Here is a 22,229-nt window from a genome sequence, read left to right as displayed (position 1 = left end):
ACTCTGAACCGGTACCCCTGTATAAAGCCTCGCTATTGTTATTTAATGCTGCTCTTTTATTATTTGTTATTCTTATCTCTTTTTTTTGTTGGTATTTTCTTAAAACTGCATTGTTGGTTAAGTGCTTGTAAGTAAGCATTTCACTGTTGTATTCGGCACATATGACAAATACAATTTGATTTCATTTGATAAAGATTACCAATAATGCCTGTATAAAATAAATAATTCAAATAATGAGCTATATTGTATGCTCCAAAAAATTGCAAAATTATATTATTTTATACTTATACAATTTCTCAAAGAACATTTTTGTTTAACACATAAGAATAACAATTTTCAAAAAGGTAGTAGTCAAAATTGTTGACATAGTTGCCATAGGCAATAGGCAACTTCATCTTACTTTAGTGTTTGAGGTGTTTGTGTGTAACTGTGTCTCCACCTTCCTACAGGTGTTGCCCCCCCGACAAGTTATGTTTGCCAAGGCAACCGCAAACTTTGTCCGTCAGATCGACCCGGATGGAACTCTGATCTCTGTCTCCCGCCTTAACGACTCAGACAAATTGGTTCCCATGGCACTGGTCGTCAAGCGCAACCGTTTCTGGTTCTGGCAACAGCCCAAGTACCAGCCCTCTGGCTTCACACTCAGTCACCTGTTGTTAGGAGACAAAGAGCTCACTCCAGGTACAGTAGAGCCATGGTTACTCCTCATAAACACCTCACATTTCACATTTTGCCCATACACAGCTGTCTGAAACATATCTGGCCGTTCATACCTTACACATCTGACTTAATCCTGCTGTCTGTCTGTCTGTCCTGGTCTGGTCTCGTCTGGTCTCGTCTGGACTCGTCTCTACTCTTCCTACGCTCTTGTCTCTGTGCTTGATCTCTCAGACGTGTCTGAGTCAGACTTCCTGTCCTATGAGGGGAGGTTTGGAGACAACCTGAGTGGGAAGCTGGACGCCAAGGCTGGGAACGTCAGTGTCAACTTGGAGGGGGGGGGCTCCTCCAAGCTCCAATCATCATTCAGCAAGCTGAAGAAGCAGGATGTTGATGTACAGAAGCTACTGCTAGCCTCCAATGACAGGTGGAGTGTTGTAACAATGTGCAAATAGTTTAAGTACAAAAGGGAAATAAATATGGGTTGTATTTAGAATGGTGTTTGTTCTTCACTGGTTAACCTTTTCTTGTGGCAACAGGTCACAAATCTTGCTGCTGTGATGGCAGTATTTCAGTATTTCAGTATTTCAGTATTTCATCCAATAGTTATGGAAGTTTATCAAAAATCTCTGTCTCTCTCTCTCTCCCCCTGTCTCGATCTCTCCCTCTTTCTTTCTCTCAATTCAAAGGACTTTATTGGCATGGGAAACATATTTACGTTGCCAAAGTAACTGAAATAGATAATAAACCAAAGTGAAATAAACAATCAAAAATTCAGTTAACATTACACTCACAAAAGTTTCGAAGGAATAGAGTCATTTCATATGTAATACTATGGCTATGTACTGGGTTATAACGATGTGCAAATAGTTTGTGTCTCTCTCTCTATCTCTGATTATGTTTCCTTCCTCACACCAGACCCAGTCTCTCCAGTTGTCTTCATGTACATCCCTTTCAACCTCTTTAACCTCCCTCTCTCTGTGTGTAGGGTGGTGGACATGCAGCACGTTCTAGTGCAGCAGTGTCAGAAGCATACAGAGGTGTTTGCTGTGTTGAAGGAGAGGGTCCTAACCACCACCCCCTGCTCCATCTCAGAACAGGTCCAGGAACAGGGCACCTGCCAGAGGGTTCTGGGACTACTGGGCAACCTGGGGACACATGCTGTACAGGTGGGTTACTATACATGTCTATCAGATGTGTGTTCTTACATATTATTACATGTTATTAAATGTGTGTATACACAACCATTCAAAAGTTTGGGATCACGTAGAAATGTCCTTGTTTTTGAAAGAAAAACCTTTTTTTTTTGTCCATTAAAATAACATAAAATCGATCAGAAATACAGTGTAGACATTGTTAATGTTGTAAATGATTATTGTAGCTGGAAACGGCTGATTTTTAGACGTGCATAGGCCCATTATCAGCAACCATCACTCCTGTGTTCCAATGGCACGTTGTTAGCTAATCCAAGTTTATAATTTGAAAAGGCTAATTGATCATTAGAAAAACCCTTTTGCAACTGTTGTTATGATTAAAGAAGCAATAAAACTGGCCTTTTTAGACTAGTTGAGTATCTGGAGCATCAGCATTTGTGGGTTCGATTACAGCCTCAAAATGTCCAGAAACAAAGACCTTTCTTCTGAAAGTCGTCAGGTGTGTTTGCAGGAGAATGGCAGTATAGAGATGGACAGTAACATTTCCTTGGAGATTCCCCCTCTCACTGTCATCGCCTACAGCCTCATAGAGCTAGAGGTCAGGAAAGACGGACACTATGGTGAGTGCGTTGAGTGTGTGTCTGTGTGTAGTTGTATCATGAAAGGCTGTGTGTGATGTGTGTGACCTACTGCTATAGGTACTATTACATTGTGGTTCTACATGGTGAATGAATAATTGTCTTTCATTCTCTCTCTCTTTCTCTCTCTGTATTGTCAGAGCTGTGTCTCCAGCATGGTACTCTGGGAGGATTCGAGGCAGACTCTGGGAGGACCTCGCCGTCCCAGGATTCCTTTGATGCCCTGTGTGTAGTGGACGGGCTGGAGTGGACGGAGAAGGAGATTCCTGAAGGAGCACCACTCGGCACACTGCAGAATAGTATGTATTTCTTTGTCCATCCAGCCACTCATTCATTCATTGCTGATCCAGGTCAGTTGATAATTGAGTTCCCTTTATTGTTGACGTTGAGATATACAGCAGTTGATTTGACCAACATGTGTTTGTGTGTGATATTGTGTCAATATATAAAACAGGAAGTGAAATCTGTTGACAGCTATTCCACAAAAGAAATTGAGAATTGTCTTCTTCTATTCATCAAATAAATGATACTGAGAGAGGAAGTGCAGTGCTGAGTTTGTAACTTTGGATAAAATATTTAATGTAACAATTGTGTTTTACGTTGTGATTTTTCACACAGAAACAGACTGAGAGGAATTTCTCTCTTAGCATTATTTAGTGGTCTGGTCATTCTGTGGTCAGTGATGTGTCATCAGAAAAGTGAGCCTAAGAGTCAAGCTCTGGTTGGTTATTTATCTCTCTTTCCCCTACAGACTTGCAGGGGTTGGACTTGGAGGTCTATGCAGGTCAGTTAGCAGTTCTCCCAGAGTCGACCCGGTTAGCTCTGTTCCAAAGACTCCTGGAGGTTCTAGTGGACAGAACCACACTCTCGGTTCTGGAACACATGGTAAGTGTCACAGGGCCCAGGGCCAAATGTAGTGCATTATAAAGGTATAAGGGGGCCATTTCGAATGCAGCCCTTGTCTGATGGCATTGTTTGGTGGAGTTTTTAGACCAGGCACAGTCATATCTGACACAGTATGATTTGGAAATGATTCTCTCTCTCTCTTAGTTGGAGGGGTTGTGCAGAGGTGAGGAACCTGACCCTGCAGAGGTAAAGCAATTAGCTGTGACTCAAAACAAATCTGTTTTCGCCCTATTGGACCTGGTCCAGAAAGGCCCAACCAATGAGATACAGGCTGACAGAGCCTCCGCCTCCCCTCACCTGACCGCCACTCATCTGCTGGTCAGCGCCTTGGAGGGTGAGTGTATGTGTGAGTGAGAGTGAGAGTGTGTTGCATTCTCTAACCCCTGTGTGTTGCATTTCTGTAGCGTTGCCTGAAGCTGCTCTGACTCTGCTGGGAGAATCTAGCCCTGATGTCCTGGAAGCTCTCAACACTCTGGTCAGTATGATTTTATTCACTATATGATTCACTAGTCACTTTAAACGACTCACCATTCAATACTGAAGCCCTCAACCCTCTGGTCAGTCTGATTCAAATCACTTTGATTCATGAGTGACTTTATACAACTCACAATTCACTATTCCTGATTCACAAATAAGGCTTTGATATGAATACTCTGGGCAAAATATGGACTGAAATAATGAATCAGACACTAGTCATTATCTATTCCACTGTAGACCCTGTAACTCTTACCAACCTGCGTTGTCTGTCCCACAGGTGACCAAGCTAAAGGTAAACAGTCAGTCCCTCCCCCTTGAGTCGCTGCCCCTCCCCCTACAGGATGAGGGGGCATTCCATTGGGCAGAGCAGCTCCTCTTCTCCTCCAAAGTGATGCTGCGGAGAGAGACTGACAGGCTGTGGGCGGAGACAGGAAGAAAGCCAGGAGTTTTTCCATTGGTCATGTGCATCGCTGTGCAAGGACTGACATCTCTGTATGCTGGGAAAGGTAGCATGCATAGATGGATGGATGAGTATGTTTAAAATGTATTACATTTGATAAATTCAAGTGCATTGCTTGTGTGTTTGCCCTATATACAGTCATGGCCAAAAGTTTTGAGAATGACACAAATATCAATTTCCACAAAGTTTGCTGCTTCAGTGTCTTTAGATATTTTTGTCAGATGTTACCATGGAATGCTAAAGTATAATTACAAGCATTTCATAAGTGTCAAAGGCTTTTATTGACAATTACATGAAGTTGATGCAAAGAGTCAATATTTGCAGTGTTGACACTTCTTTTTCAAGACCTCTGCAATCTGCCCTGGCATGCTGTCAATTAACTTCTGGGCCACATCCTGACTGATGGCAGCCCATTCTTGCATAATCAATGCTTGGAGTTTGTCAGAATTTGTGGGTTTTTGTTTGTCCACCCACATCTTGAGGATTGACCACAAGTTCTCAATGGGATTAAGGTCTGGGGAGTTTCCTGGCCACGGACCCAAAATATCGGTGTTTTGTTCCCCGAGCCACTTAGTTATCACTTTTGCCTTTTGACAAGGTGCTCCATCATGCTGGAAAAGGCATTGTTCATCACCAAACTGTTCCTGGATGGTTGGGAGAAGTTGCTCACGGAGGATGTGTTGGTACCATTCTTTATTCATGTCTGTGTTCTTAGGCAAAATTGTGAGTGAGCTGCCTTGGCTGAGAAGCAACCCCACACATGAATGGTCTCAGGATGCTTTACTGTTGGCATGACACAGGACTGATGGTAGCGCTCACCTTGTCTTCTCCGGACAAGCTTTTATCCGGATGCCCCAAACAATCGGAAAGGGGATTCATCAGAGAGAATGACTTTACCCCAGTCCTCAGCAGTCCAATCCCTGTACCTTTTGCAGAATATCAGTCTGTCCCTGATGTTTTTCCTGGAGAGAAGTGGCTTCTTTGCTGCCCTTCTTGACACCAGGCCATCCTCCAAAAGTCTTCGCCTCACTGTGCGTGCAGATGCACTCACACCTGCCTGCTGCCATTCCTGAGCAAGCTCTGTACTGGTGGTGCCACAATCCCGCAGCTGAATCAACTTTAGGAGACGGTCTTGGCGCTTGCTGGACTTTCTGGGCTCCCTGAAGTCTTCTTCACAACAATTGAACCGCTCTCCTTGAAGTTCTTGATAATCCAATAAATGGTTGATTTAGGTGCAATCTTACTGGCAGCAATATCCTTGTCTGTGAAGCCCTTTTTGTGCAAATCAATGATGACGCACGTGTTTCCTTAAAGGTAAACATGATTGACGGAGGAAGAACAATGATTCCAAGCACCACCCTCCTTTTGAAGCTTCCAGTCTGTTATTGGAACTCAATCAGCATGACAGAGTGATTTCCAGCCTTGTGCTCGTCAACACTCACACCTGTGTTAACAAGAGAATCCCTGACATGATGTCTGCTGGTCCTTTTGTGGCAGGGCTGAAATGCAGTGGAAAGGTTTTTTGGGGATTCAGTTCATTTGCATGGCAAAGAGGGACTTTGCAATTCATCTGATCACTCTTCATAACATTCTGGAGTACCTGCAAATTGCCATCATACAAACTGAGGCAGCAGACTTTGTGAAAATTAATATTTGTCTTTCTCAAAACCTTTGGCAACGACTGTACACTCAATGAATTATGTATTTCTGGAGACACTTATAAAAAGCTGTAAGAGAATCTACTCCAGAATAGATTTTCAGAAACTTGAATGTGTTTGGAAAGAAATTGAAAGCCGATTTGTGATTGAGTCGACATACCATTTACCGTGAACGGCGTCTCCACTAAAGCAGGAGAATTGCCTTAAAATGTCAAGCTGAACTTGTGCAATGCGGATTGAATAGAGCTCTCACAGTATATTACCTCTACATTTAATGTAGAAGCGTTTACAAATATATTATATTCTTATTTACAATAAAAGTGACTCGAATGACACAATGCATAATTTTGTACTGAAGAATGTTTGTTTCAAATGCTTGTTTTGTTTTTCACGTTTTGTGTTGGCTTTTCATGTATTGTGTAATTGATGTGTATATAGTTACAGGTAACTGCCAAAATAAAGGAAACATCAACATAAAGTGTCTTAATATATCATTGGTCCACCGCAATCCAGAACCGTTTCAATGTGCCTTGGCATGATTCTACAAGTGTCTGGAACTCTATTGGAGGGATGCGACACCGTTCTTCCACCAGAAATTCCATCATTTGGTGTCTTGTTGATGGTGGTGGAAAACGCTGTCTCAGGCGCCGCTCCAGAATCTTCCATGAGTTTAATTGGGTTGAGATCTGGTGTCTTGAGACGACCACGGCATATGGCTTACATCGTTTTCATGCTCAACAAACCTTTCAGGCACATCTTGTGCCCTGTGGGTGGGGGCATTGTCATCCTATGGGGGCATAGCCATGGTAGCCAAAATATCCAGCATTTTTATACATGACCCTAAGCATGATGGGATGTTAACTGCTTAATTAACTCAGGAACCACACATGTGTGGAAGCACCTGCTTTAAATATGCTTTGTATCCCTGTTTGTATTATCTTGGCAGTTACCTGTCTATTGCCTCTAAGACATGAAGTCAAAGCATATTGCCATTTGTGTAAGATTATGCAGCTTTTTAATAATATATCAATATGTTGCATTTCGTCATTTCACAGTTCTACGTAGTTGCAATGCTGCCACTAAACTATGCATTCTGTGTTTTCAATCAAATGTACTGTATATTTATGAACCATCCATTGTCTCTGAATGGTGTTAAATATGAACTAAACATAGCCATTACCCAAAACAACAAGGGACAAATACTTTCCAGATGAATTTCTGTCAATTTAATGTAACAATGTATTGCTTTAGAGATGTGTTTCAAAACATAAGGTTGTTTTGGACACCAGTTGGGACTTTGTTCAGAATGACCACAGAAAACAGTCAGAATATAGTATTTGGGTTACAGCACAGGAGGGCTTTGGTGCTTTGACACTGGAGTAGGACTGTGGGAGACACTGGAGTAGGACTGTGGGAGACACTGGAGGAGGACTGTGGGAGACACCGGAGGAGGACTGTGGGAGACACTGGAGGAGGACTGTGGGAGACACCGGAGGAGGACTGTGGGAGACACCGGAGGAGGACTGTGGGAGACACCGGAGGAGGACTGTGGGAGACACCGGAGGAGGACTGTGGGAGACACCGGGAGGAGGACTGGAGGACTGGGAGACACCGGAGGAGGACTGTGGGAGACACCGGAGGAGGACTGTGGGAGACACCGGAGGAGGACTGTGGGAGACACCGGAGGAGGACTGTGGGAGACACCGGAGGAGGACTGTGGGAGACACCGGAGTAGGACTGTGGGAGACACTGGAGTAGGACTGTGGGAGACACTGGAGTAGGACTGTGGGAGACACCGGGGAGGGCTTTGGTGCTTTGACACCGGAGTAGGACTGTGGGAGACACTGGAGTAGGACTGTGGGAGACACTGGGGGAGGACTGTGGGAGACACTGGAGGAGGACTGTGGGAGACACTGGAGGAGGGCTTTGGTGCTTTGACACCGGAGGAGGGCTTTGGTGCTTTGACACCGGAGGAGGACTGTGGGATAGTATTGTTTCGTGCCACATCAACTAATTAAAAACCGTCAAGCACCTTACATACAGATCAGGGTAGATGGTGAATGGTAAAAGCAGGATGTAGTCTGTTCAATATAGAAAACACAAAGCAAAGGATCATGGGAGACAAAAAGAGTCACTAAGCTAAAAATGATCATCATAGCCACAAAAGACAGTGAATCCTACGGTAGTAAAAGAAAGACGAAGAAACACCGTGTTTAAATGCTGATATTCAATAGTACAATGTAAAGTGGAAAGCTCTTTTCCTTTCATTCTCTTTGTGGGATATGTGAGGGATAGATATTCAGACAAGTTCATTTTTGCTAAGGTCACAATTCTAAAGAGGTAAGTACAAACGTCAGGGGGTAGCCTAACAGTACACTGTAGGGTATTTGGAGGGGGGGGTGGTCTACGACAATCACACAAGGGGTGTCCACAGGATTCGGTCTGAGACACACTAGTTGTCATAGCAATGACATGCGCCGTAAAAAGGTTTCCTTGGCAACACTGCTCAGAGTTCTGGAATATTGCATAGTGTCTCATCTTCATTATTGACCTGTGTTGATATAACAATAATAAATACTCTTTCTAGAGCAGTCCCCAGACAAGAAGAGAAAACATCATTCGTTCTCAGGGATACAACTACAAAAAAACTAACGTAATAACAAATCAATTAAAAAATATGGCTCAAATGTTTGGCCTTGATGTTTATTTTTTCATGTTTTTGAATTCAAGGTTGGTATGAATAGAAAGATTGTTCGTAAAAAGTTACAAAATACCAAAATATATAAGAAGTCTTTCCCTTCGAGTTTCCTGAAGAAAACAGTTGCATTGTGGGAAGTAAGGAGAGAGGAGGAGGCGCTTGGTTTGGTTGGTTTCCCCCCCGTCAGAGTACCACAGATTACCAACCCCCTTTCTCATGTCCTTTCCCCTGCCTCGGTGGTTGAACACGCACAGTCAAGTTGACCCAGTCAGACAGTGTCCGGTTGGGGTTCAGTTGACCCAGTCAGACAGTGTCCGGTTGGGGTTCAGTTGACCCAGTCAGACAGTGTCCGGTTGGGGTTCAGTTGACCCAGTCAGACAGTGTCCGGTTGGGGTTCAGTAGACCCAGTCAGACAGTGTCCGGTTGGGGTTCAGTAGACCCAGTTAACGGGGACCCACTGTGGTTCGGAGCAGAGTTTGTCGACGGCAGCCTGTAGCGTCTCGAAGGCGCGATCCAGGTTGTCGTTGGTGATGATGAGGTCGAAGTAGTGGTTGTATGCCCTCTGGATACGAGCACTCTCATCAACAGTCTTCCTCAGATCCACATCCTGACAGAGACAGAGGGTGAGTGTGTGTCTGTGTGTGTGTGTGAACCTTACAGTGATGCAGTATGGGTAACAAGTACACTATGTGAGTGTATGTTCTAGCAAGATAATGTTCCATAAAAACCTGTGTTATGCCCTGAAATCATATTGCAATGGAAGGATACCAGAAGAGCAACATGTGAAAATACTCTAGGAATAAGTGGTTGTGTCTATGTCCAGGAAAAGGTCCTGACCGTGAGTTGTTTGGTGGTAATTCCAGCGTCCACCGTAGCTTTGTGCATGGCCTTGAGCGTCTCAAACTCTGGTGCTGCGATGAACACCACATACGGCATGAACTCTGCTGTCTTTAGTACCTTCAGAGCCTACTGTCCAGACAGAGAGACGGTCAGTGAACCAGCTAGAGATGACAAAGACATCCAAGAGAGAGACAGACGTCTGCAGACAGATAGACAGACATCCACAGACAGACAGACAGATATCCACAGACACACACAGACAGGAAGGCAGGCTGACATCAACAGGCAGGCAGACAGACAGGCAGGAAACCACAGGCAGACAGGCACATATGTACAGTATCTCATACTAGGATTCTATCTGGAATTGAAAGGTGTTGTTTTACAGTAAAACTATGTTGCACTTTTTAAATGCACTACAACGTTTGATTTGATTGTGACCTGTGGGTTGACGTCCAGAATGCAGGTTCGTCTCGTGTTCACCACCTCGTGGATGGAGTCCATCTTGGTTCCGTAGAGGTTCCCGTCGTACTCGCCGTGCTCCAGGTAACGGCCCGCCTTCACGTCCGCCTCCATCTCCGTCCGTGTCACGAACTGGTATGAGTTACCGTCCAGTTCATCGTCACGGGGACGCCGGGAGGTGACTGAGGAAGGAGCGGTGGGTGGAGGAGAGGAGCGACAAGAACAGAGAGACAGAGAGAAGCGAGAGGGAGGAGAGATAAGAAAAGTGAGAGAGAGAGTTAGAGAGAAGAAAGAGGGAGGAGAGATAATAAGAGACAGATGAGAGAGAACGCACATGAATGAGTGAAGAGAAGAGTGGAGCATTGGGGGAAGCTCACGAGTCAGTCTGACTTAAAACATTCAAATTAAACATTCTATTGGGTTTCTGTCTGATCTGACAGAGAGAACTGAGCGTACAGTGGTCCATTAGGTTCTGGAGGGGGGGGGGGTTCTAGCATAGAAATATAATTAGAACAGTAATTAGAACAGTAATTACAACAATTACACCAGCAATTACAACAGTATGGGTTGCAGACTCACAGGGGATGGTGGTTCCGAAGTGTGTTGGGTTGAGGACCACCAGTCGGTTCTTGAGGCTACGGCGGCCCACCCCCTGCGCTCCAATCAGAACCAAGGTCTTCCTCTGGAACGGGGGCATCTTGGCCACCTCCTCATAGATCTGCAGCTCGTGCCTATCAAACTCTACCCTCAGCCAATCACAGAGAGGAACACAGGAGAGTTAGCCAATCAGACAGGAGAATGTAGAGTTGTCAGTCAATAAGGGAAGGGAATGTGGACATAAACAGTCGATCAGTAAATGGGGAACTACACAAGTCAGGAAGTAAAAGAGTGAGCCCCAGCACAAACAACCAATGACAAGAATGAGCCATGACAGATTTAGCCAATGAGAGAAGGGTATGAATTCTTACCTGCGTTCCTGGCTGTTAGGTACATCATTTTCTTCTTTTTCTTTCCAGTTATTGTACCACACAGGATCCCTGTTGACACACATCAGTACACATTAATACACACCAATACACATCAGTACACATCAACACGCATCAGTACACATCAACACACATCAGTACACATCAACACGCATCAGTACACATCAACACGCATCAGTACACATCAACACGCATCAGTACACATCAACACACATCATTACACATCAGTACACATTAATACACATCAATACACATCAGTACACATCAACACACACCAATACACACCAATACACATCAACACACACCAATACACATCAACACACATCAACACACGTCAACACACATGAACACACGTCAATACACATCAATACACACATCAATACAAGTGCAAGCAAGTCTTCCCTATCTGTCTTTGCATCTGAAGGCCACAAGGGGGCAGGCTCAACCCATTCTAAGGTAACAATCTATTAAATCATTATGACTTCATTGGCTGGCCTCACAGTTTAAAGACAAACTAAACTATTTCAAGTAAGTGCTCTCCACTGTCATGGATGTGTCATGGAAAAGGTCCTCTCAGAGTTGCTCAGAGCATGAGCCAGTCAGCTCAGTTCAAATCAAATTATATTCATCACATGCGCTGAATACAACAGGTATAGACTTTACTGTAAAATGTTTATTTAAGAGTACTTTCCCAACATTGCAGAATTAAAAAGTAAGAACAATTTGAAACACATTTCTAAATAAACAGTAACCGAATAAAATATCAATAAAGAGACTATATAGATAGAGTACTGGTAGCGAGTCAATGTGCAAGGGCACCATGAAGTATGGTAGATGTAGGTAGGGGTGAAGGTAAAGTGACCAGTCAATCACGATAGATAATAAACAGAGTAGCTGCAGCGTATGTGAAGAGTGTGAAAGTGTGTCTATGGATGTGTGGTGTCAATATGCGTGTGTGCGTGTGTGTGTGTGTGTGTGTGTGTGTGTGTGTGTGTGTGTGTGTGTGTGTGTGTGTGTGTGTGTGTGTGTGTGTGTGTGTGTATGTGTGTGTGTGTGTGTGTGTGGTGTCAATATGCGTGTGTGTGTGTGTGTGTGTGTGTGGTGTCAATATGCATGTGTGTGTGTGTGTGTGTCAATGTGCGTGTGTGTGTATGCATGTGTGTGTGTGTGTGTGTGTGTGTGTGTGTGGTGTCAATATGCATGTGTGTGTGTGTGTTCGTGTGTGTGTGTGGTGTCAACTGACTGTGTGTATTGGATTCTGACTTCCCTGAAAAGTTGCATATCGCGGGGACTATTCGATGCTAGTGCAGTACGCCACAGGGTGTTTTTGTGCTGGTCAAGGGCAGTCACATCTGGAGTGAAACAAGGGCTATATCCGTTCTTAGTTCTAACATTTTTGAAAGGGGCATGATTGTGTGTGTGTGTGTGTATGTGTAAATATGTTGGAGTATCAGTGTAAGTATGTGTGAGTGTGTGGGTAGAGTCCAGTGAGTGTGTGGGTCGAGTCCAGTGAGTGTGCGGGTCGAGTCCAGTGAGTGTGCGGGCCGAGTCCAGTGAGTGTGCGGGCAGAGTCCAGTGAGTGTGCGGGCAGAGTCCAGTGAGTGTGCGAGTAGAGTCCAGTGAGTGTGCGGGCAGAGTCCAGTGAGTGTGCGGGCAGAGTCCAGTGAGTGTGCGGGCAGAGTCCAGTGAGTGTGCGGGCAGAGTCCAGTGAGTGTGCGGGTAGAGTCCAGTGAGTGTGCGGGCAGAGTCCAGTGAGTGTGCGGGCAGAGTCCAGTGAGTGTGCGGGCAGAGTCCAGTGAGTGTGCGGGCAGAGTCCAGTGAGTGGCGGGCAGAGTCCAGTGAGTGTGCGGGCAGAGTCCAGTGAGTGTGCGGGTAGAGTCCAGTGAGTGTGCGGGTAGAGTCCAGTGAGTGTGCGGGTAGAGTCCAGTGAGTGTGCGGGTAGAGTCCAGTGAGTGTGCGGGCAGAGTCCAGTGAGTGTGCGGGCAGAGTCCAGTGAGTGTGCGGGCAGAGTCCAGTGAGTGTGCGGGTAGAGTCCAGTGAGTGTGCGGGCAGAGTCCAGTGAGTGTGCGGGCAGAGTCCAGTGAGTGTGCGGGCAGAGTCCAGTGAGTGTGCGGGTAGAGTCCAGTGAGTGTGCGGGTAGAGTCCAGTGAGTGTGCGGGTAGAGTCCAGTCTATGACTTGGGTGGCTGGAGTCGTTAACAGTTTAGCGCATCTTGCTGAAATGGAGCAAAGAGGCAAAGTAAAGCCTACCTGAGCCGTCAAAGTCTCGTGGGACGAAGGCTTTCCTCTTCTCCTCCAGAAACTGACTGGGGATCAGTCCAGTGGCTCCACCAACCACATGACATGCCTAATACAGGACAGAGCACATCAGATGTCAGAACCAGTCTCACTCAACCTGTAGAAATCAGTATACAACTAGTAGAAATCAGTATACAACCAGTAGAAATCAGTATACAACTAGTAGAAATCAGTATACAACCAGTAGAAATCAGTATACAACCAGTAGAAATCAGTATACAACTAGTAGAAATCAGTATACAACTAGTAGAAATCAGTATACAACCAGTAGAAATCAGTATACAACCAGTAGAAATCAGTATACAACCAGTAGAAATCAGTATACAACTAGTAGAAATCAGTATACAACTAGTAGAAATCAGTATACAACTAGTAGAAATCAGTATACAACCAGTAGAAATCAGTATACAACCAGTAGAAATCAGTATACAACTAGTAGAAATCAGTATACAACGAGTTGAAATTAGTATACGACCAGTAGAAACCAGTATATGACCAGTAGAAACCAGTATATGACCAGTAGAAATCAGTATATGACCAGTAGAAACCAGTATACGACCAGTAGAAACCAGTATACGACCAGTAGAAATCAGTATATGACCAGTAGAAACCAGTATATGACCAGTAGAAACCAGTATACGACCAGTAGAAACCAGTATATGACCAGTAGAAACCAGTATATGACCAGTAGAAACCAGTATACGACCCGTAGAAATCAGTATATGACCAGTAGAAACCAATATACGACCAGTAGAAATTAGTATACGACCAGTAAAAACCAGTAAAACCAGGGAGCCGCTGGTTCAAAAACCCGAGCCGACAAGGTGACAAATCTGTCCATGTGCCCTTGAGCAAGGCACTTAACACTTATTTGCTCCAGGGGCCCGGTACTTCTATGGCTGACCCTGTAAAACAACACATATCATACTACTATGTCTGACCCTGTAAAACAACACATATCATACTACTATGTCTGACCCTGTAAAACAACACATATCATACTACTATGTCTGACCCTGTAAAACAACACATATCATACTACTATGTCTGACCCTGTAAAACAACACATATCATACTACTATGGCTGACCCTGTAAAACAACACATATCACTGCACCTATCCAGTGTATGTGACAATAAAAAACTATTTATAGAAACCAATACAAAACCTGTAGACAGTAGTAACATATTTAAAACCAGTAGAGACCAGTACAAACCAGCAGAGTACAGTGAACCAGTAGACAACATTAAAAACCAGTACATAAAAACAGTTAGTTGTTGTTTTTGAGGATGTGGTCTGTAAATGTGTGGTGTGGATGTATAAAATCTAGTGGAGGAGAATGTCCTCTTGAAACACGTCATCATCATCACCTGCCACCAGTTGGGGTCCTCTCTGTTGACAATCTGAAGGAGGTCCCCCCTCTTGAAGCCAATCCCCGCCTCTCGACACGGGATCAGATGGTCATTGGCTGGATCGTAGTCAAAGTGTGGTTGCACGTACACCTGAGAAAAGGGAGGTATGATTATAATCAATGGTGCTTCTACAAACAACCTAAAACTATATGAAGTCAATCTGAGTCTCTCTATTTGCAACAGCTAGGTAGATAATGTTGGTGTAATGACTTGCATTTAGAAATGTTAGAGATTAGACTGAAGTTTTGGTTTAAAACAGAATTAAAGAGCAACTGAACACAAAACAATACTTCTCAGGTTGAAAATGGCCAATGTGGCATTGATATTAGTCAGAAACATTTATTCCACTGCCAAAACATACTAAAAAGTGTAAGAATATTTCGATCAGTACATTCCAAAGTCAGTATATTCCAAAACTGAGTTGTGTGAGATTTGTGTAATTGAGGTAGTCAAGACTTAGCCCACTGGGTACAGACATCAATTCAACGCCTATTCCAAAAGGTGGAAACAACGTTGATTCAACCAGTGTGTACCCAGTGGGAGCTACATGAGGGTTGGGTTTGGATTACCATCATGCCCACTTGCCCACTAACTTGGGATTGTAATAGATAAAGTTGCGAAACAAAACGGCACAGAAGCACACAATGACTTGAGAAGCTGATTTAGCTAACGTAGCCTGCTGGCTCAATGTGCCCGTTAGCTAGCTTCATTGACAAACACATAGATGGAACTTTAGCTAGCGAGTGATTTGTGGCACTGATAAACAGTGTGTAACTTGTGCATGATGTACAATAGATTTACAATAGTTTGACGGTGCTTATCATGAAGTTGTATACCTGTTATCAGAAATCAGTCATGAGCGCAGTCAGCAGCAGCTGACCCAATACTGTCTGCAGTGCACACAGACTAGTTTTCATGCAAATGTTTTAACTACTGCACCAAACTAGTTAGCTGTAAAACTGCTTGACTAAGACCTCCTCTGCAAAAACTGTACAATTTATTAGATTACTTGATTTATTTGAGATGAATTCTGACTATTTTAAGGAAGAAGTAATGGCTTTGTTGTTGCTATGGTGACTTAAGGGGGACAAATCATTTTTTCCTTCATCAATCTACACACAATACCCCATAATGTCAAAGTGAAAACAGGTTTTTAGATTTTTTTTTTACAAATGTATTCAAACTTAAAAAACAGAAATACCTTATTTACATAAGTATTCAGACCCTTTGTTATGAGACTCGAAATTGAGCTCAGGTGCATCCTTTTTCCATTGATCAGCCTTGAGATGTTTCTACAACTTGATTGGAGTCCAACTGTTGTAAATTCAATTGATTGGACATGATTTGGAAAGGCACACACCTGTCTATATATGGTCCCACAGTTGGCAGGGCATGTCAGAGCAAAAACCAAGCCAGGAATTTTAGGAATTGTCCGTAGAGCTCTGAGACAGGATTGTGTCGAGGCACAGATCTGGGGAAGGGTACCAAAACATTTCTGCAGCATTGAAGGTCCCCAAGAATACAAAGGCCTCCATCATTCTTAAATGGATTAAGTTTGGAACCAAAAAGACTCTTCCTAGAGCTGGCTGCCCGGCCAAACTGAGCAATCAGGAGAGAAGGGCCGAGGTGACCAAGAACCCAATGGTCACTCTGACAGAGCTCCAGAGTTCCTCTGCGGAGATGGGAGAACCTTCCAGAAGGACAACCATCTCTGCAGCACTCCACCAATCAGGGCTTTATGGTAAAGTGGCCAGACGGAAGCCACTCCTCAGTAAAAGGCACATGACAGCCCGCTTGGAGTTTACAAAAGGCACCTTAAGGACTCTCAGACCACGAGAAGAAGATTCTCTGGTCTGATGAAACCAAGATTGAAATCTTTGGCCTGAATGCCAAGCGTCATGTCTGGAGGAAACTTGGCACCATCCCTATGGTGAAGCATGGTGGTGGCAGCATCATGCTGTGGGGATGTCTTTCAGTGGCAGAGACTGGGAGACTAATCAGGATCGAGGGAAAGATGAACTGAGCAAAGTACAGAGGGATCCTTGATGAAAACCTGCTCCTCCTGCACCTTCCAACAGAACAACGACCCTAAGCACACAGCCAAGACAACGCAGGAGTAGCTTCGGGACAAGTCTCTGAATGTCCTTTAGTGGCCCAGCCAGAGCCTGGACTTGAACCCTATCAAACATCTCTGGAGAGACCTGAAAATAGCTGTGTAGGGACGATCCCCATCCAACCTGACAGAGCTTGAGAGGGTCTGCAGAGAAGAATGGGAGAAACCCCCCAAATACAGGTGTGCCAAGCTTGTAGTGTCATACCCAAGAAGACTCGAGGCTGATTCCAGATTCCAGAGCAGGGCATTCTGGGACTGCCCCAAGACTACCAGCAGCCCCTCCCCACCACCACACAACATCTGCAGCAGCAGCAGGGGGGGGGGTACTGAGAGAGACTGAGACAGAGAGAGGCAGAGAGAAAGACAGAGCGAGGGGGAAAGAGAGAGAGAGGCAGAGAGAGAGACAGAGAGAGAGAGTGAGGGAGAAAGAGAGAGAGAGAGAGGGAGAGAGAGAGAGAGAGAGAGAAAAAGAAAGAGAGACACAGAGAGGGAGAAAGAGAGGGAGAGGGAGAAAGAGAGGGAGAGGGAGAAAGAGAGGGAGAGGGAGAAAGAGAGGGAGAGGGAGAAAGAGAGAGAGGGAGAAAGAGAGAGAGGGAGAAAGAGAGAGAGGGAGAAAGAGAGAGAGGGAGAGAGAGAGAGCGAAAAAGACAGAGAGAGAGAGAGGGAGCGAGAGAGAGAGATGTTTGCATCCATGTGTTTGTGTACCTGTGGTGGGGCAGGTGCATCTCTATAACTAGGCAGTATCTTCAGAGTGATTCCTCCGCTGCAGTCCTTCAGCATCTCCTGCAGCTCAGTGGGGTTGTTCCCTACGTCCCGCCCATTCACTTCCTTTATGATGTCACCCACGTGTAGCAGACCCTGCCTGTCAATCATTCCTCCGTGGAGGATCCTAGCGATTACCAGCTCCTCCTTCTCCACTCTGAACGTCACTCCCTGAGAGAGGGAAGGAACGGAAGGTCAATGAAATCATATTACAAAGATGCAGAAACACACACAAACATGCTCCCACGCACACGCACAAACAACCTAATATGTGCACATACACACTCCCCCTCTGACTCCCTCTGACTCCCTCGGTCTCCCTCTGACTCCCTCTGACTCCTTCTGTCTCCCTCTGTCTCCCTCTCACCAGTGGTTCTCCAGCCTTCTTCCGGATGCCGATCATGCGTACAGCGTCGGCCTGCATCAGAGCACTGTTCACCAACGCCTCATTGGACAGCTCTGCTGGGGGCACAGCCTCATAGCACTTAGAGGCTACCATGTCGTGGGCCTCCAGGAGGGACTGAGAGAGAGAGCGAGAGCAAGAGAGAGAGAGAGAGGATGAGGAAGACGGGTAGAAGGAGAAGGGAAGATGGGAGGGAAGAAAAACATTGAGGTTATAAATTGTGTTCGTTGTCTTGAGCTGCAAATTGGAATTTGTGTTTTAAATCATGAACACCAGTCCCTTTCTGATGTAAAACAAAAAATATTAGGCTCCACCAAAATAAATGTCCCACATACAATTACAGGGATGGAACCATTTATCTTAAACCCCAAACCCTCCCTCACTCCTTCCCAGTTCTCTTCCCTCATTGGAGAAGCTGGCAGGAGGTGTGTGTGTAAGGGCTGACAAAGGGGAGAAACACAGCCTAGTTTAAAGGGGAGAAACACAGCCTAGTTTAAAGGGGAGAAACACAGCCTAGTTTAAAGGGGAGAAACACAGCCTAGTTTAAAGGGGAGAAACACAGCCTAGTTTAAAGGGGAGAAACACAGCCTAGTTTAAAGGGGAGAAACACAGCCTAGTTTAAAGGGGAGAAACACAGCCTAGTTTAAAGGGGAGAAACACAGCCTAGTTTAAAGGGGAGAAACACAGCCTAGTTTAAAGGGGAGAAACACAGCCTAGTTTAAAGGGGAGAAACACAGCCTAGTTTAAAGGGGAGAAACACAGCCTAGTTTAAAGGGGAGAAACACAGCCTAGTTTAAAGTGGAGAAACACAGCCTAGTTTAAAGGGGAGAAACACAGCCTAGTTTAAAGTGGAGAAACACAGCCTAGTTTAAAGGGGAGAAACACAGCCTAGTTTAAAGGGGAGAAACACAGCCTAGTTTAAAGGGGAGAAACACAGCCTAGTTTAAAGGGGAGAAACACAGCCTAGTTTAAAGGGGAGAGAAACAGCCTAGTTTAAAGGGGAGAAACACAGCCTAGTTTAAAGGGGAGAGAAACAGCCTAGTTTAAAGGGGAGAAACACAGCCTAGTTTAAAGGGGAGAAACACAGCCTAGTTTAAAGGGGAGAAACACAGCCGAGGTTAAAGGGGAGAAACACAGCCTAGTTTAAAGGGGAGTCTGTCTATGTCTGTCTCTCACTCTTCTGTCTCTCTCTCTCTGTCTCTCTCTCTGTATCTCGCTCTCTCTCTGTCTCTGTCTCTCTCTTCTCTCTTTCTCTCTCATATCAAGGTCTTATCTCTGAGCTGACAGCATGCATGCTTCTGATTGGTGCAGAGATATTCCATTCTCAAATATATCAATCCTATTGGTTCACACTCTTAAAATCCCTCTAAGTCCTCTGACAGGTCGATGGATAGAGGTCAGTATTCTATGGGAGGGGTTTGATCCTAAACCATTTCCCCTTTCATAACAAGAGTTGAGATGCATGTACATGTACAGTATAGAAGTGTTGCTGTACCGATATAGAACCATCAACATTGAATAACACCATAACATTTTCTGCTCATCTTTTGCCCAATCCTAAATCCTAAATTGTCCCCATATGATAACCCTTTTGGTTCCAGGTAGAACCCTATTGGGTTCCAGGTAGAACCCTTTCCCCCAAAGAGCTCTCCTATGGGGACAGTCAAATAACCTTTTTGGAACCCTTTTTTCTAAGAATGTAGCCAATGCTTTCAGATTCACAAGAATTAGCATCAACTACAACCTTTAACTTTAGTAACTGGGTTCCTCACCTGGAAGTGGGGCTCCTGGAGGATTCGGGAGAGTTCCGCTACTCTGTCGTCGCGGACGCTGAGGGCGGTGATGTCGCCCAGGATGTCTGTGACCAGCTCCACGTTGTTGTCCTGCACCGCCTCCAGCCTCACGTCCTCCAATCGCTCCTGGGCCTGCGGGGATCAGAGGCTAAAGGTTATAGGGGTCATATAGACATGAGAGGAAGTGGTTCACTGGTTGATAGATAGTGTTCTAACCATTGATGTGGTTGGTCAGTAAGTTGTGTTGTTGAGTGAGGGTTCTGTGGTGGTATTCTGGTGAGGAAGTCCCCCCCCCCCACTTGGACAGCCGACTATTTGGGGGCAGGAGTTCACTCCAGTGGTCAGAGTATCTGTCACCAGGGGGTCAGTCTGTGACGAACAGAGAACTCCAGGGGCACCTCACACAGGCAGCCCTATGACCCTCATCCCCCTGCCCAGGCTGTGACGGTCACCAACAGGCCCTTGGCTGCCTGGGATTGGGAGAGCTGCAGGCACTCCTCTTCATGACATCATCCTGTCTAGCAGTGACTAACTCACCCGTGTGAATATGTCAGATGTAGCAGTGACTAACCCACCCATGTGAATATGTCAGATGTAGCAGTGACTAACCCACCCGTGTGAATATGTCAGATGTAGCAGTGACTAACCCACCCGTGTGAATATGTCAGATGTAGCAGTGACTAACCCACCTGTGTGAATATGTCAGATGTAGCAGTGACTAACCCACCCGTGTGAATATGTCAGATGTAGCAGTGACTAACTCACCCATGTGAATATGTCAGATGTAGCAGTGACTAACCCACCCGTGTGAATATGTCAGATGTACCAGTGACTAACCAACCCGTGTGAATATGTCAGATGTAGCAGTGACTAACCCACCCGTGTGAATATGTCAGATGTAGCAGTGACTAACTCACCCATGTGAATATGTCAGATGTAGCAGTGACTAACCCACCCGTGTGAATATGTCAGATGTAGCAGTGACTAACCCACCCGTGTGAATATGTCAGATGTAGCAGTGACTAACCCACCCGTGTGAATATGTCAGATGTAGCAGTGACTAACTCACCCATGTGAATATGTCAGATGTAGCAGTGACTAACTCACCCATGTGAATATGTCAGATGTAGCAGTGACTAACTCACCCATGTGAATATGTCAGATGTAGCAGTGACTAACCCACCCATGTGAATATGTCAGATGTAGCAGTGACTAACTCACCCATGTGAATATGTCAGATGTAGCAGTGACTAACCCACCCATGTGAATATGTCAGATGTAGCAGTGACTAACCCACCCGTGTGAATATGTCAGATGTAGCAGTGACTAACCCACCCGTGTGAATATGTCAGATGTAGCTGTGACTAACCCACCCATGTGAATATGTCAGATGTAGCTGTGACTAACCCACCCATGTGAATATGTCAGATGTAGCAGTGACTAACCCACCCATGTGAATATGTCAGATGTAGCAGTGACTAACCCACCCATGTGAATATGTCAGATGTAGCAGTGACTAACTCACCCATGTGAATATGTCAGATGTAGCAGTGACTAACCCACCCATGTGAATATGTCAGATGTAGCAGTGACTAACCCACCCGTGTGAATATGTCAGATGTAGCAGTGACTAACCCACCCATGTGAATATGTCAGATGTAGCCGTGACAAACCCACCCATGTGAATATGTCAGATCATGGGTTACAGCCCATGTCAATCTCAACCCACAGAGGGGTGAGTCTGGGGTTCTTCGCTCCTCCCTTCTAATTAAGGAAAAAACTCAAATCGGCAGACACTTGTCCTTCCATGGCATGAGTTTGACCCCCCTAGCTTAGAGTGTGTGTGTGCGTGTGTGTGCGCGTGTGTGTGTGTGTAGTGCGTGTGTGTGTAGTGCATGTGTGACTTGTGTCATTGTGATCATCAGGGCAACCATCAGGGTTGTGTTGCGTATTAGCATGGTGATACATTAGTACCTTAGCGGGGAGCTGTGACCTGCCAGCCTGTGACCTGCCAGCCTGTGACCTGCCAGCCTGTGACCTGCCAGCCTGTGACCTGCCAGCCTGTGACCTGCCAGCCTGTGACCTGCCAGCCTGTGGCCTGTCAGTGTGTGAGTCAGTCTCAGTGTGTTCTCCCCTATGTGTGTCTGCTACCTTGATGAGTGACCGTACAATGGGACTCTCCATGATGCCTCTGAGGAAGATGAGGTCGATGTCTTTGGCCCCCGTGGAGGTGGGCAGCTCCCCCAGGTTGTTCAACACCTGCTGCATCGCTGTGGGGGAGATGAGAGGGGGGGGAGGAGGGGAAGGGAGGAGAGGGAGAGAGAGAGATGGGGAGAGAGAGAGATGGGGAGAGAGGAGATGGGGAGAGAGGGGGAAGGGAGGAGAGAGGGATGGGGAGAGAGGGGGAAGGTGGAAGAGAGGGGGAAGAGAGGAGAGAGGGGGAGGGAGTGAGTGATTAAGTCACACACATACAGTAGATGCAAGACACACACGCAACACAAGTTAGTTGAAAAAAT

The 22,229-nt window shown here is 45.4% G+C and overlaps 2 protein-coding genes across 8 annotated transcripts in view; one reads left to right on the top strand and one right to left on the bottom strand.

Annotated features, from left to right (window-relative positions):
• The first annotated feature begins 461 nt into the window (after positions 1-461).
• On the top strand, positions 462-4,500 carry LOC112229439 (gasdermin-E-like). The gene is made up of 9 exons (XM_024395266.2): positions 462-681; positions 892-1,084; positions 1,646-1,826; positions 2,323-2,431; positions 2,590-2,748; positions 3,201-3,334; positions 3,500-3,689; positions 3,760-3,830; positions 4,110-4,500. The coding sequence occupies exons 1-9, from the start codon at positions 471-473 to the stop codon at positions 4,371-4,373; spliced, it is 1,512 nt and encodes a 503-aa protein (XP_024251034.1). The 5' UTR covers positions 462-470; the 3' UTR covers positions 4,374-4,500.
• Positions 4,501-7,559: 3,059 nt separating this feature from the next.
• The window catches only part of LOC112229443 (protein PALS2-like), a 49,321-nt gene continuing 34,651 nt past the window's right edge, over positions 7,560-22,229 (bottom strand). For 4 of the 7 annotated variants that reach the window (XM_042310032.1, XM_042310035.1, XM_042310036.1 and 1 more), the window contains 11 exons: positions 21,865-21,983; positions 19,693-19,845; positions 17,885-18,037; positions 17,461-17,688; positions 14,601-14,732; positions 13,183-13,279; positions 10,916-10,984; positions 10,527-10,688; positions 9,927-10,129; positions 9,486-9,614; positions 7,560-9,255 (listed from right to left, as the gene is read on the bottom strand). In XM_042310032.1, the coding sequence (XP_042165966.1) occupies positions 9,079-9,255; positions 9,486-9,614; positions 9,927-10,129; positions 10,527-10,688; positions 10,916-10,984; positions 13,183-13,279; positions 14,601-14,732; positions 17,461-17,688; positions 17,885-18,037; positions 19,693-19,845; positions 21,865-21,983 (1,622 nt within the window). In that variant the 3' untranslated portion in view covers positions 7,560-9,078. The remainder of the gene's footprint in view (positions 9,256-9,485; positions 9,615-9,926; positions 10,130-10,526; positions 10,689-10,915; positions 10,985-13,182; positions 13,280-14,600; positions 14,733-17,460; positions 17,689-17,884; positions 18,038-19,692; positions 19,846-21,864; positions 21,984-22,229) is intronic. The other 3 variants (XM_042310037.1, XM_042310038.1, XM_042310033.1) reach the window with 1 other exon arrangement.

Source organism: Oncorhynchus tshawytscha, linkage group LG31 (genome assembly GCF_018296145.1).
Source record: "Oncorhynchus tshawytscha isolate Ot180627B linkage group LG31, Otsh_v2.0, whole genome shotgun sequence".
Lineage (NCBI taxonomy): Eukaryota > Metazoa > Chordata > Actinopteri > Salmoniformes > Salmonidae > Oncorhynchus > Oncorhynchus tshawytscha.
The sequence above is the reverse complement of the archived record's forward strand: the minus strand, read 5'-3'. Positions and strand labels throughout refer to the sequence as shown.

Coding starts and splice junctions, on each gene's coding strand:
- LOC112229439 (XM_024395266.2), top strand. CDS start 471: ATGTTTGCCAAGGCAACCGCAAACTTTGTCCGTCAGATCGACCCGGAT. Junction 1,827..2,322: donor TGGGGACACATGCTGTACAG/GTGGGTTACTAT, acceptor GTGTGTTTGCAG/GAGAATGGCAGTATAGAGAT. Junction 3,831..4,109: donor TGGAAGCTCTCAACACTCTG/GTCAGTATGATT, acceptor TCTGTCCCACAG/GTGACCAAGCTAAAGGTAAA.